Below are 12071 nucleotides of genomic sequence, written 5' to 3'. Positions count from 1 at the left end.
CCATCAGAACCCAAAATAAAATATTGTTTTACTCTGATGTTTGTAAACAAAGTAAATGTAAACAAACACTGTATAGCTTCAAAACATGGTTACAACTATCATTTTGATATCATGGATGGTCAGTCCTTGCATCCATAGCTCTGCCTATGAATTTGAGAGTGGTTACATTTCTCCAGCCCCATCCCTCAGCCTTTTACCAAAACAGTGGCGGGGAGTACGCTTTCTTATTGTTTCAACTGCTGATTGCCGTTTTAATGTTCAGGGATATAGTCACAATGCAACCATACTTTTTCTGTTTATGCCCTCAAAATATGCAGCAGCGCTCAGCTTGAGACAACTTTGATTAGACAAACTGATTAGATAAAAACTAATTTCACCCCGTCTGAAAAGATGCAGCCATTCACATCGAAGTGAACTCTCCCCTCTTTTTTTACACTTTGAGAGGAGAGGGACAGAGGGTATGGTTCTCCACAGACATTGACATTGGGACTGGGTCAGGTTCAGGTGAGACAGAGATGTCAGGATACAACAGGAGAATGTCATATTCTGTCTGAAACCACCAGAGACACACAGGCTAACCAAGATGTACTGCAGGCCAACCAAGACGCACTGCAGGCCAACCAAGACGCACTGTAGGCCAACCAAGATGTACTGCAGGCCAACCAAGATGCACTGCAGGCCAACCAATATGTACTGCAGGCCAACCAAGATGTACTGCAGGCCAACCAAGATGTACTGCATAACAACATGATGCTATAGCAGGTTATCATTAACAGAAATAAAAGGTAGGAGAAGAAAGTATACTCACCACGCCCCATTGGCTCAGACATGCGCATCCTGTCCTGCTGCTGCCTTCCCATTGGTTGTGAGCACCCCAGCGACCGGTAGTCCTCGGCTGTGATTGGTGCAGTCTGGTGGACAGCATCTCCTGCACTCTCCTATTGGGTGGAAGTGATGGAGTTTTCAATTCAATTACTCATAAGTATCTATTTTATTTTTTAAACAAGACAAAATGTTTTTTTTTCTTTTTGGGGGGGGGAGTATCAATTATGAAGTGAGTGATTGGTTAATGAGACCATAAGGGAATACCAAACGATGTTCACGGAGAATCAAAGCCCTTAGAGTTTAACTCAGGCCAAAGAACCGGCTACTAATTGCACTTAAATGATTAGTGAATTCAAGTAATTAAAGTCGTAGAGAAAAAAAAAAGTTATAATTTTCATCCAATGATGTGCATTATTTCCTAAGAGAGCTTTTAATTTAACTTTTAGAATTGTGTCTCTCTTACATTCAATACGTCCAAACTGACATTCTCAAAATGGCGGCTCCTCAGCTCCTGCATTCGGATGTGGTTTTCCTGGTATTTCTCCTCAGCAAGTCTCCTGTAGTGTTACATTATAATATACAGGTAACTGCCAAAATAATGGAAACACTTGAGTTAATGAGGGATACAAAATATATTGAAAGTAGGTGCTTCCACACAGGTGTGGTTCCTGAGTTAATTAAGCACTTAACATTCCATCATTCTTAGGGTATAAAAATGCTGGGCAAGCCATTATTTTGTGTTACAGGAGGGGTTCGCAGTTCCGGAGCGACCCACTAGGTGTCATCCTCCCACAACCTTAGGCACCTCCTCACTCACAGTCTGGACTAATCATGATCATATTGGTGTCACCTGTGTCTACCTGTTCAACTGTGTATTTATGCCCTCACTTCCCTTGCTCAGTTTTCTCTGCTAGTTTCACTATGCCTAGCAGTACTAATCAGTGTCTGATCGCGGGACGTATGGACAGGTACGTGAGAAGTGTTCTCCCGGTTTATTTATTATTTCAGTCACAGTTAGTATTTCGTATTTTGGCTGTCAGCCTGTTTTTTGGAGTCTTATTTGCGCCGCCTTTCTTTTTCTTGTAAAGTCTGTTATTTTGTATCCTGGCTTCAGGACCATCAGTAAAGATCCTTGTTTCACCATCTCTGCCTACTGTCAAACCTGCACCGCACCTGGGTCACACCTCACACCAACCCTTACAGAAAACTGAGCCAATATGGACACAGCGGAGGCAGCACAGTATCATAGTACATTGGAACACAGGGTGCCATGCTGAACCAGCATGATCGCAGCCTGCAGCAGATCACTGAGAATCTCCGCCAGCTGACGATCGCCGTGCAGAGCCGGGTGGACACCCGACCAGCCCCGCAGCCGGCAGAGCGGAAGCCGTGTCTCCTGTCTCGCCTGCGACATCGCGGGAACCCCGCCTACCACCTCCGGAGAGGTACGACGGACGTCCAGAGGGCTGCAGGGAATTCCTCACCCAGTGTTCCCGGATATTCAGCCTACAACCCTCCTCCTTCCCGACGGAGCAGGGCCGGGTGGCCTACATTATCACTCTGTTGATGGGTCGGGCCCTTTCCTGGGCTACCGCGGAGTGGGAGAGCCAAACTCCGGCATGCTCCGATTCCTACTTATTCACCCGGGAGCTACGCAAGGTGTTCGACACCTCTCGGGTGGTGTCGGGACACGAGTCCGGGAGGCGGCTCACGGCCTGTCGGCAGGGTGACCGCTCGGTGGCGGACTACTCCATGGAGTTCCGGACCCGGGCTCGAGAGGCAGGATGGGAGGAGGCCGCCCTGGTCATCCTTTACGCTCAGGGGCTATCGGAGGGGATGGAGGACGAACTCTCCTTCAGGGAGCTGCCTGAGCGACTGGACGGCCTCATCAACCTCTCGGTGCGGGTAGACAATAGGCGTCGTTAGAGGGTGCACGAGAGAGGCATGACGCAAGGCACGCCTCCACGTCCCACCATTCAGCCTGGAGAAGCCGGGTAAACCCGAACCAAAACCCCAACTCCAGAGACTCCCGACTTTTCTCCCCGTCAGGGTTCAGTGGGACCGCGCTGCGTGTCGGGCGCATGCACTCGTGGATTCTGGGGCCGCGGGAAACCTGAAGGACGCGGGGCTGGCCCAAGGGTGGAGCGTTCCGTTACTCTCCCTTTCTGAGCCGGTTCCGGTCATGGGCCTGGACGGCCGGCCGTTGGTGTCGGGCTTCATCACCCAGCGCACTGTCCCTGTGCATGTCCGGGTGGCGGGAGGGCTATGGGAGGATATCCAGTTTTTCATTGTGGACTTTCCGGAGTGTCCCCTCATCCTCGGGCACCCCTGGCTGGTCACCCACAAACCCTGGATAGACTGGTCCACGGGGCGGCTCATCCTGAAGGGAGGCTCCGCCCCCGTGTCCCATTCCGGTCTCCACCGACCACATATCAGCCCAGACCACCTACCAGTCCTCACCTCTTCCCCAGGTCCCGCACTCCGAATGGCCTATTGCCATACAGACTCCGTCACCGGCCCAGACCTGGCAGGCGTTCCCCGGGTGTATTGGGATCTGGGGGAGGTGTTTAGTAAGAGGCGTGCCAAGGGCCTACCTCCTCACAGGCCATATGACTGCGCGAACGATCTCCTGCCGGGCGCCATGCCCACATGAGGGCAATTATTTTCCTTGTCCCGGCTGGAGACGCTGGCCATGAGGGAGTACATTAATGAGGCACTCGTCGAGGGTCACATCCGTCCCTCTACCTCACCCGCGGGCTTCTTATTCGTGGGGAAAAAGGAAGGTGGGCAGCGGCCGTGCATTGATTACCGGAAGCTCAATGACATCACGGTTAAGAACCGCTACCCCCTCCCCCTGATGACGACGGCATTCGAGTCATTGCAGGGAGCCCGGGTCTTCACCAAGCTGGACTTATGTAATGCCTACAACCTGGTGAGGATTCGGGAGGGGGACGAGTGGAAGACTGCATTTAATACACCCAGTGGGCATTACGAATACCAAGTCATGCCGTTTGGTCTAGCAACGCGCCTGCTGTGTTCCAGGCATTGGTCAATGATGTGCTCCGGGACCTCCTCGACTACAGCTTCTTCATGTATTTGGATGACATCCTCATATTTTCAAAGGACATGAGTGAACACCAGCAGCACGTTCGGCAGGTCCTCCAATGCCTTTCTCCGTCACCAGCTCTACGTCAAGGCGGAGAAGTGTGTGTTCCACACTGAGACAGTCTCCTTCCTGGGGTTCATCGTCACCCAGGGGGACCTACGGATGGACCCAGCCACGTATCCGATCTCACCTGCCATCCGGGGGGCTGAGGTACTACGCCTCCAGCAACCCAGCTACGTGGAGTCAGCGACTGGCGTGGGCAGAGTACACCCACAAAACCCTTCTCTGCTCGTCCATCGGCCTGTCCCCCTTCCAGTGCCAATACGGGTACCAACCCCCCCCCCCCTATTCCCCGAGCAAGAGTAGGAGGCGGCGGTCCAGTCGGTTCAGGCCCACATCAGTTGCTGGAGGCAGGTACGGGCGGCGCTTAAGCGGGCCTCGGTCAGGTCGGAACATCAGGCCGAATGCAGGCGTCGCCCGGCCCTGGTCTTTTGCCCGGGACAGAGGGTGTGGCTCTCCATGCGGGATCTTCCCCTCCACGTGGAGTCCAGGAAGCTGTCCCCCCCGGTTCGTCAGGCCATTCAGAGTGGTCCGGCGAGTCAACCCAGTGGCCTACCGCCTGCAACTTCCCCCCACCATGCGGGTGCATCCCACTTTCCATGTGTCCCTCCTCAAGCCCGTAGCCACCTGTCCCCTGGCTCCCCCTCCTCGTCCTGTTCCCCCGCTGCACCTCGTCGGAGGGCAGCCGGCTTTTACTGTGGACCGGATCCTGGACTGCCTGCGGGTGGGGAGGAGTCTCCAATTTCTGGTGGACTGGGAGGGTTGTGGGCCGGAGGAGCGGTCGGAGGGACATTCTGGACCCAGGGCTGATAACAACATTCCGTCGCCTCCACCCGGAGGCGCTGAGGTGAACAGCTGGGGCCATTCGTCGGGGGGGGGCACTGTTACAGGAGGGGGTCGCAGTTCCGGAACGACCCACTAGGTGTCATCCTCCAACAACCTTAGGCACCTCCTCACTCACAGTCTGGACTAATCATGATCCTATTGGTGTCACCTGTGTCTACCTGTTCACCTGTGTATTTATGCCCTCACTTCCTTGTGTTCCCTTGCTCAGTTTTCTCTGCTAGTTTCACTATGCCTAGCAGTACTAATCAGTGTCTGATCGCGGGACGTATGAACAGGTACGTGAGAAGTGTTCTCCCTGTTTATTTATTATTTCAGTCACAGTTAGTATTTCGTATTTTGGCTGTCAGCCTGTTTTTTGGAGTCTTATTTGCGCCGCCTTTCTTTTTCTTGTAAAGTCTGTTATTTTGTATCCTGGCTTCAGGACCATCAGTAGAGATCCTTGTTTCACCATCTCTGCCTAATGCCTACTGTCTATCCTGCACCGCACCTGGGTCACACCTCACACCAACCCTTACAATTTTGGCCATTATTTTGGCTACCATGGCTATGCCCCGATAGGATGACAATGCCCCCATCCACAGGGCACAAGTGGTCACTGAATGATTTGATGAGCATGAAAACAATGTAAACCACATGCCATGGCCGTCTCAGTCACCAGATCTCAACCCAATTGAACACTTATGGGAGATTCTGGAGCAGCACCTGAGACAGCGTTTTCCACTACCATCAACAAAACACCAAATGATGGAATTTCTCATGGAAGAATGGTGTCGCATCCCTCCAATAGCGTCCCAGACACTTGTAGAATCTATGCCAAGGCGCATTGAAGCTGTTCTGGCTCGTGGTTGCCCAACACCCTATTAAGACACTGGCGCAGTGGTCTAAGGCACTGCATCGCAGTGCTAGCTGTGCCACTAGAGATCCTGGTTCGAATCCAGGCTCTGTCGTAGCCGGCTGCGACCGGGAGACCCATGGGGCGGCGCATAATTGGCTCTGCATCGTCCAGGGTAGGGGAGGGAATGGCCGGCAGGGATGCTCAGTTGGTAGAGCATGGCGTTTGCAACGTCAGGGTTGTGGGATAATTTCCCACGTGGGGCCAGTATGAAAAATAAAAGTATGTATGCACTCACTAACTGTAAGTCGCTCTGGATAAGAGCTTCTGCTAAATGACTAAAATGTAAATGTAATGTTGATGTTTCCTTTATTTTGGCAGTTACCTGTAGATGAATGATGCAACACAATATAAAAGTGAGGTAGTAGTGGGTTATGTTGGTCATTAAGACTAGGAAGTCATACCACTCTAGTTATCAACCAGAAACAACAGGGTGTGGGAAAGAGGGAGAGAGGAGGAAAGAGAGAAAGAGAGGAGAGAGAGAGAGAGTTAAATAAAGAGATATAAAGTGAGAGGCAGAAGAAGAGGGAGAGAGAGAGGGCAGGGAGAGGAGGAGAGAGAGAAGGTCATGGTCTGTATAATATCAGCGTCCTGCTAAAAGATAGAACTCCATAGAGCGCTTTACTAGCCCTGTTGCCTGGCCTGTTGTCCTTCCCATCTATCCCATTCTGTCGCTCTCAGTACCGTTCCCTGTAGACAGGTCTCCAACACAGTTCAGCCCAAGGAAATTAGGGCAGGGGAGAATGCATTTACACAAATCTCTCCTCATCTTTAAAGGGAACCCAGCCATGCATCAGCCCCAGGAGAATCCCAACGGGACCTCACAGGCTCTATACTGGTCATGGACCGAATGAATGAATGGTGTGTGTGTGTGTGTGTGTGTGTGTGTTTGTGTGTGTGGTTGTCCTACCTAAGCCTCTTGGCCTTGTCGTCGGCAGCCTGCAGCTTCCTCAGCCTCATTCTCTCCCTGGGGGTCATTCTGTCTAGCTCTGACTTCTCCCTCAGTGTCTGCAGGTGCACCTTCCTCTGCCTGTTCAAAGGGCAAAGGGCAACTGTCAGAGGTTGGGAGGGCTGGAGCATTGGCGAGTAAGATAGGTCAGAGGTCAGATACTCCTACACACAATTACCTCTGCTCTGTTCATTAAAAAATGTATATTTGCTGTCTTAATGGGATTTTGAATTTACCATGGCAAAAAGAGATACTGTGCACTGTAAACACCTCAGTGTGGTGGGTTTGATTTAATTATAGTGTTTACCTTTTGGAGGTCACTTCCTATGTAAATGTAAATACGTCTTTCAACATGTAATGTATGTAACAAGGTCATTTAGAGTGAGATGGGCAGTAATCAGACAAACAATTTACATGTGAAAGAGATTATCTAATCCAGAGGGATATTAATTGGAGATTCAAATCTGTCTCCCACGATCCTCTAACCAGAATTTATGCCCTAACCCTAACCCTAACCGAAAGCCTAACCCTAACCCTAAACCTAACCCTCAACCTAGCTTCATGTCCACATCCCAGTTCAACCCTAGCCTCATATTACCTTGATTTATCTTGACTAACCTGTACCCCGCACGTTGACTGGTACCGGTACCGCACATTGACTGGGTACCAGTACCGCACATTGACTGGGTACCAGTACCGCACATTGACTGGGTCCCTGTACCGCACATTGACTGGGTCCCGGTACCGCACATTGGGTACCGGTACCGCACATTGACTGGGTCCCTGTACCGCACATTGACTGGGTCCCTGTACCGCACATTGACTGGGTCCCGGTACCGCACATTGGGTCCCGGTACTGCACATTGGGTACCGGTACCTCATATTGACTGGGTCCCTGTACCGCACATTGACTGGGTACCGGTACCGCACATTGGGTCCCTGTACCGCACATTGACTGGGTCCCGGTACCGCACATTGACTGGGTACCGGTACCACACATTGACTGGGTCCCGGTACCGCACATTGACTGGGTCCCGGTACCGCACATTGGGTACCTGTACCGCACATTGACTGGGTACCGGTACCACACATTGACTGGGTCCCGGTACCACACATTGACTGGGTCCCGGTACCACACATTGACTGGGTCCCTGTACTGCCTGTATATAGCCTTGTAATTGTTATTTTACTGTGCTACTTTTTTTTATTCTTCTTTAGTTTATTTATTTTATTTTTAGCAAATATTTTCTTACTTACTTTTAAAAAAGTCTGCATTGTTGGTTAAGGGCTTGTAAGTAAGCATTTCACGGAAAGGTCTACACCTTTTGTATTCGGCGCATGTGACAAATTTGATTTGAACCCTAACCCTAGCTTCATGTCCACATCCCAACCCTAACCCCAACCACATCCCTTACCCAAGCTTCATGCCCACATCCCAGTTCAACCCTAACCCTAGCTTCATGCCCACATCCCAGTTCAACTCTAACCCTAGCTTCATGTCCACATCCCAGTTCAACCCTAACCCTAGCTTCATGTCCACCTCCCAGTTCAACCCTAACCCTAGCTTCATGTCCACATCCCAGTTCAACCCTAGCTTCATGTCCACATCCCAGTTCAAACCTAACCCTAGCTTCATGTCCACATCCCAGTTCAACCCTAACCCTAGCTTCATGTCCACATCCCAGTTCAACCCTAACCCTAGCTTCATGTCCACATCCCAGTTCAACTCTAACCCTAGCTTCATGTCCACATCCCAGTTCAATCCTAGCTTCATGTCCACCTCCCAGTTCAACCCTAACCCTAGCTTCATGTCCACATCCCAGTTCAACCCTAACCCTAGCTTCATGTCCACATCCCAGTTCAACCCTAACCCTAGCTTCATGTCCACATCCCAGTTCAACCCTAACCCTAGCTTCATGTACACCTCCCAGTTCAACCCTAACCCTAGCTTCATGTCCACCTCCCAGTTCAACCCTAACCCTAGCTTCATGTCCACCTCCCAGTTCAACCCTAACCCTAGCTTCGTGTCCACCTCCCAGTTCAACCACAATTCTAACTCTAACTCTAAGGTGTGTAGAATTCCATTAAACAAGTCATCAGGGGAAGTATGTAAAAAGTGGAATAACACAATCATGTCACTGACCAGTTAATAAGCGTAACATCATATCAGAGAATCATATCATGCATAATCTCAAGTTAATCACAATTTCTCACAACCATATCGCATTGTCCATATGCTACCAAGGCACCTTGGCAAGTCATTACAGATGCGGTCTGTCAGGCACCAAATGACATGATCGTGGCAATCCTAAAGAGATGGGTGTGGTTAATGCTAAAACCTAGACCTAATCTGGGCTTTCTCTGTAGCATGTTACACCTGGCTGCTCTGACATCTAGGAGTGTGTGGCCAGCTAAGCTAATGATGACAGGCACCTTCCCTGATTGGTGCCAGTTTGAATCAGTGACGGTCTGGTTTGTTTAAGAGACAGCTGCTACTAACTGTGCTTCCATGTCTGAGTGAGTGAGAAAATGTGAGTGTGAGGAAGTGAGAGAGAGAGAGGGAGATTGAGAGAGAGAGAGAGAGAGAGAGAAAGATAGAGAGGGGGTTATGTAGAGGGACAGAGTATGGCAGTATTTGTGTGTGTTTGGGTAAATGCTTGAAAATCCCTCTGTACTGATGCAGCCACATAGCTCTAAACTGAGGAGCCAGTGTTCATTCTTCATGTCTGAGGATGATAGTGGTTTTAGTTATTCTCTTAATAACCCAAACCAAAGACAAACCATACAGAATATAGAGCATGTCCTTACATCGCTTTCAATATCTGTGCTGCGTCTCTTTCTACTGCCGATGACTTGTCTCTCAGTGTCAGACTGCAGAACTTGTGTTTTAAGATCTGGAGAGAGAGAGAGAGAAAGACAGAGAAAGAGAAAGGGAGGGGGAAAGAGAGAGAATAAAAGAGAAAGAGAGAGATAAAGGTTGACATGATCAATATTATTGCTTTATTACTAACAGTCTAGTGTCTCTCTCTCTCTCAGCATTATAGAGGGTGGTACTATCTCTGTGTCCCGCATTCTCTCACTGAAATCTTTTAACAAGAGAAAAGAGGGACATGGAGGGTAAACCACAGGGGAGAGAGTGAGAGAGAGGAAGAGAGAAAAAGAGCGATAGAGAAAGAGAGCGATAGAGCGCGAGAGAGGGAGGGAATATTCACAGGACAATAGAAGAAACTTGTCATGGACACCAGTCACGCCCCACACTGGATACAAATAGAGGGAGAGATGGAGGAGGAAGAGAGATGGAGGAGGAGAGATGGAGGAGGAGAGTTGGAGGAGGAGAGATGGAGAAGGAGGAGGAGAGATGGAGGAGGAGGAGGAGGCGTGGAGATATGGAGGAGGAGAGACGGCGGAGGGAGAGATGGAGGAGAGATGGAGGAGGAGAGAGAGGAGGAGAGATGGAGGAGGAGAGATGGAGGAGGAGGAGATATGGAGGAGGAGAGATGGAGGAGGCGGAGGGAGAGATGGAAGAGGAGAGATAGAGGAGGCGGAGGGAGAGATGGAGGAGGAGAGATAGAGATGGAGGAGGAGAGGGAGAGATGGAGGGATAGAGATGGAGGAGAGACGGAGGAGGAGAGATAGAGATGGAGGAGGAGAGGGAGAGATGGAGGGATAGAGATGGAGGAGAGACGGAGGAGGAGAGATAGAAAAGAGACATCAAATAACCATTGTGTTGTATGTCATCACAGAACAGCCAGGCAACACTAATGACCATGTTTACCGAGAAGGAGACACAACAGTGTCAGGCTAGCATACAGACAAACAAGGGGATAGCCACATCATACACTTTACTTGCACATTCAGCCATAGGTGCTAGAGAGAAATGCAATGCATAAAATGCAGTGATGAAAGACAGAAAGATGAACAGAATACATCATGTACAGTCAGGTTACCAAACTGCACAAGGCAGAAACTAAACACAGACCACCAGACGTGTCCATGTAATGTGGACATTTACATACATGCTTGTCAGATACAGTACATTATTTGACATCTCACATGAGCTTAGCTGGCTTTACGTTTCAGTGAGCTTCATATTCCTGTGTGTGTGTGTGTGTAAGACACATTATGCGTATATGAATGTGTGCATGCGTTCATAATTGTCAAAAAGAATGTGGACGACAGATGAAATACTGATTTTCTAACCTGTCATGGTAGAAAAGGTCATGAACACAGAAAATGTGTTGTGGAAAAAAGGGAACTATGACAGGAAGTCAATTTAGCATTGAGTATTTCCAACCAGCCAATAGGCTTGATTAGTCTGTGATTCTGGTACCGTAGCTCCGCCCATTTGACCTTTGGAGCCACCCCAATCAATCAACCAACCAATCAGTCAGCCTTAAGAAGTATTTATATTGTTGTGATGTGTGTTATGTTTCCAGGATAGGTCTAACCTGCATACTGTCCTCAATGAATTTTGTCTTCAGAGCTTCTGCAGCAGAGAGCCTGGACAACGGGGTTTTCTCCAGCATCCTGGGACCAAAAAGAGAGACAGTCTATGGTTATGGCTAAGTTAAGGGTTTGAAGTAGGGTAAGAGTTTTTTTATCCTGTATCTTTTTGTACACTTTGAAGCACTACGTGAGAGAATTGGACTCTGACCTATGTGTTATTGAGTGTACATTCTCCAGCGAATACCTTCTCACCTTTGCATGAGTGCGTTGAGCTCCAGAGAGTAGCTGGCTGTCAGTCTGGGGGTTTCCCCCTCCACTATCTTCATCACAACTGACAATAAGTTGTGTCCTTCAAAGGCATGTGACAGTCCATCTGTCACACCTCCACCTTCCTCCACAGCCCACCATCTCTCTCACACCTCCACCTACCTCCACAGTCCACCATCTCTCACACCTCCACCTACCTAAGTCCACCATCTCTGTCATACCTCCACCTACCTCCACAGTCCACCATCTCTCTCACACCTCCACAGTCCACCATCTCTCTCACACCTCCACCTACCTCCAAAGTCCACCATCTCTCACACCTCCACCTACCTCCACAGTCCACCATCTCTCTCACCTCCACCCACCTCCACAGTCCACCATCTCATACATCCACCTAGCTACACAGTCCAACATCTTTCTCACACCTCCATCTACCTACACAGTCCACCATCTCTCACACCTCCACGTACCTCCACAGTCCACTGTCTCTCACACCTCCACAGTCTACCATCTCTCTCACACCTCCATCCACCTACACAGTCCACCATCTCTCACAACTCCACCTACCCCCACAGTCCACCATCTCTCACACCTCCACCTACCTACACAGTCCACCATCTCCCTCACACCTCCACAGTCCACCATCTCTCTCACACCTCCACCTACCTACACAGTCCACC

The 12071-nt window shown here is 49.8% G+C and overlaps 1 protein-coding gene across 1 annotated transcript in view; it reads right to left on the bottom strand.

Annotated features, from left to right (window-relative positions):
• Positions 1 to 12071, bottom strand: part of LOC311139318 (serine/threonine-protein kinase Nek11-like) — a gene marked incomplete at both ends in the record, with an annotated part of 98897 nt that overhangs the window by 30360 nt on the left and 56466 nt on the right. The window contains 6 exons of the mRNA XM_084174197.1: positions 809 to 938; positions 1289 to 1382; positions 6640 to 6759; positions 9487 to 9572; positions 11127 to 11205; positions 11377 to 11512. Coding sequence (XP_084030323.1) covers positions 809 to 938; positions 1289 to 1382; positions 6640 to 6759; positions 9487 to 9572; positions 11127 to 11205; positions 11377 to 11512 — 645 coding nt within the window. The remainder of the gene's footprint in view (positions 1 to 808; positions 939 to 1288; positions 1383 to 6639; positions 6760 to 9486; positions 9573 to 11126; positions 11206 to 11376; positions 11513 to 12071) is intronic.

This window comes from Coregonus lavaretus, assembly GCF_964263955.1.
Source record: "Coregonus lavaretus genome assembly, chromosome: 13".
Classification (NCBI taxonomy): domain Eukaryota; kingdom Metazoa; phylum Chordata; class Actinopteri; order Salmoniformes; family Salmonidae; genus Coregonus; species Coregonus lavaretus.
Note: the sequence above shows the minus strand (reverse complement) of the source record. Positions and strands in the feature narration are given on the sequence as shown.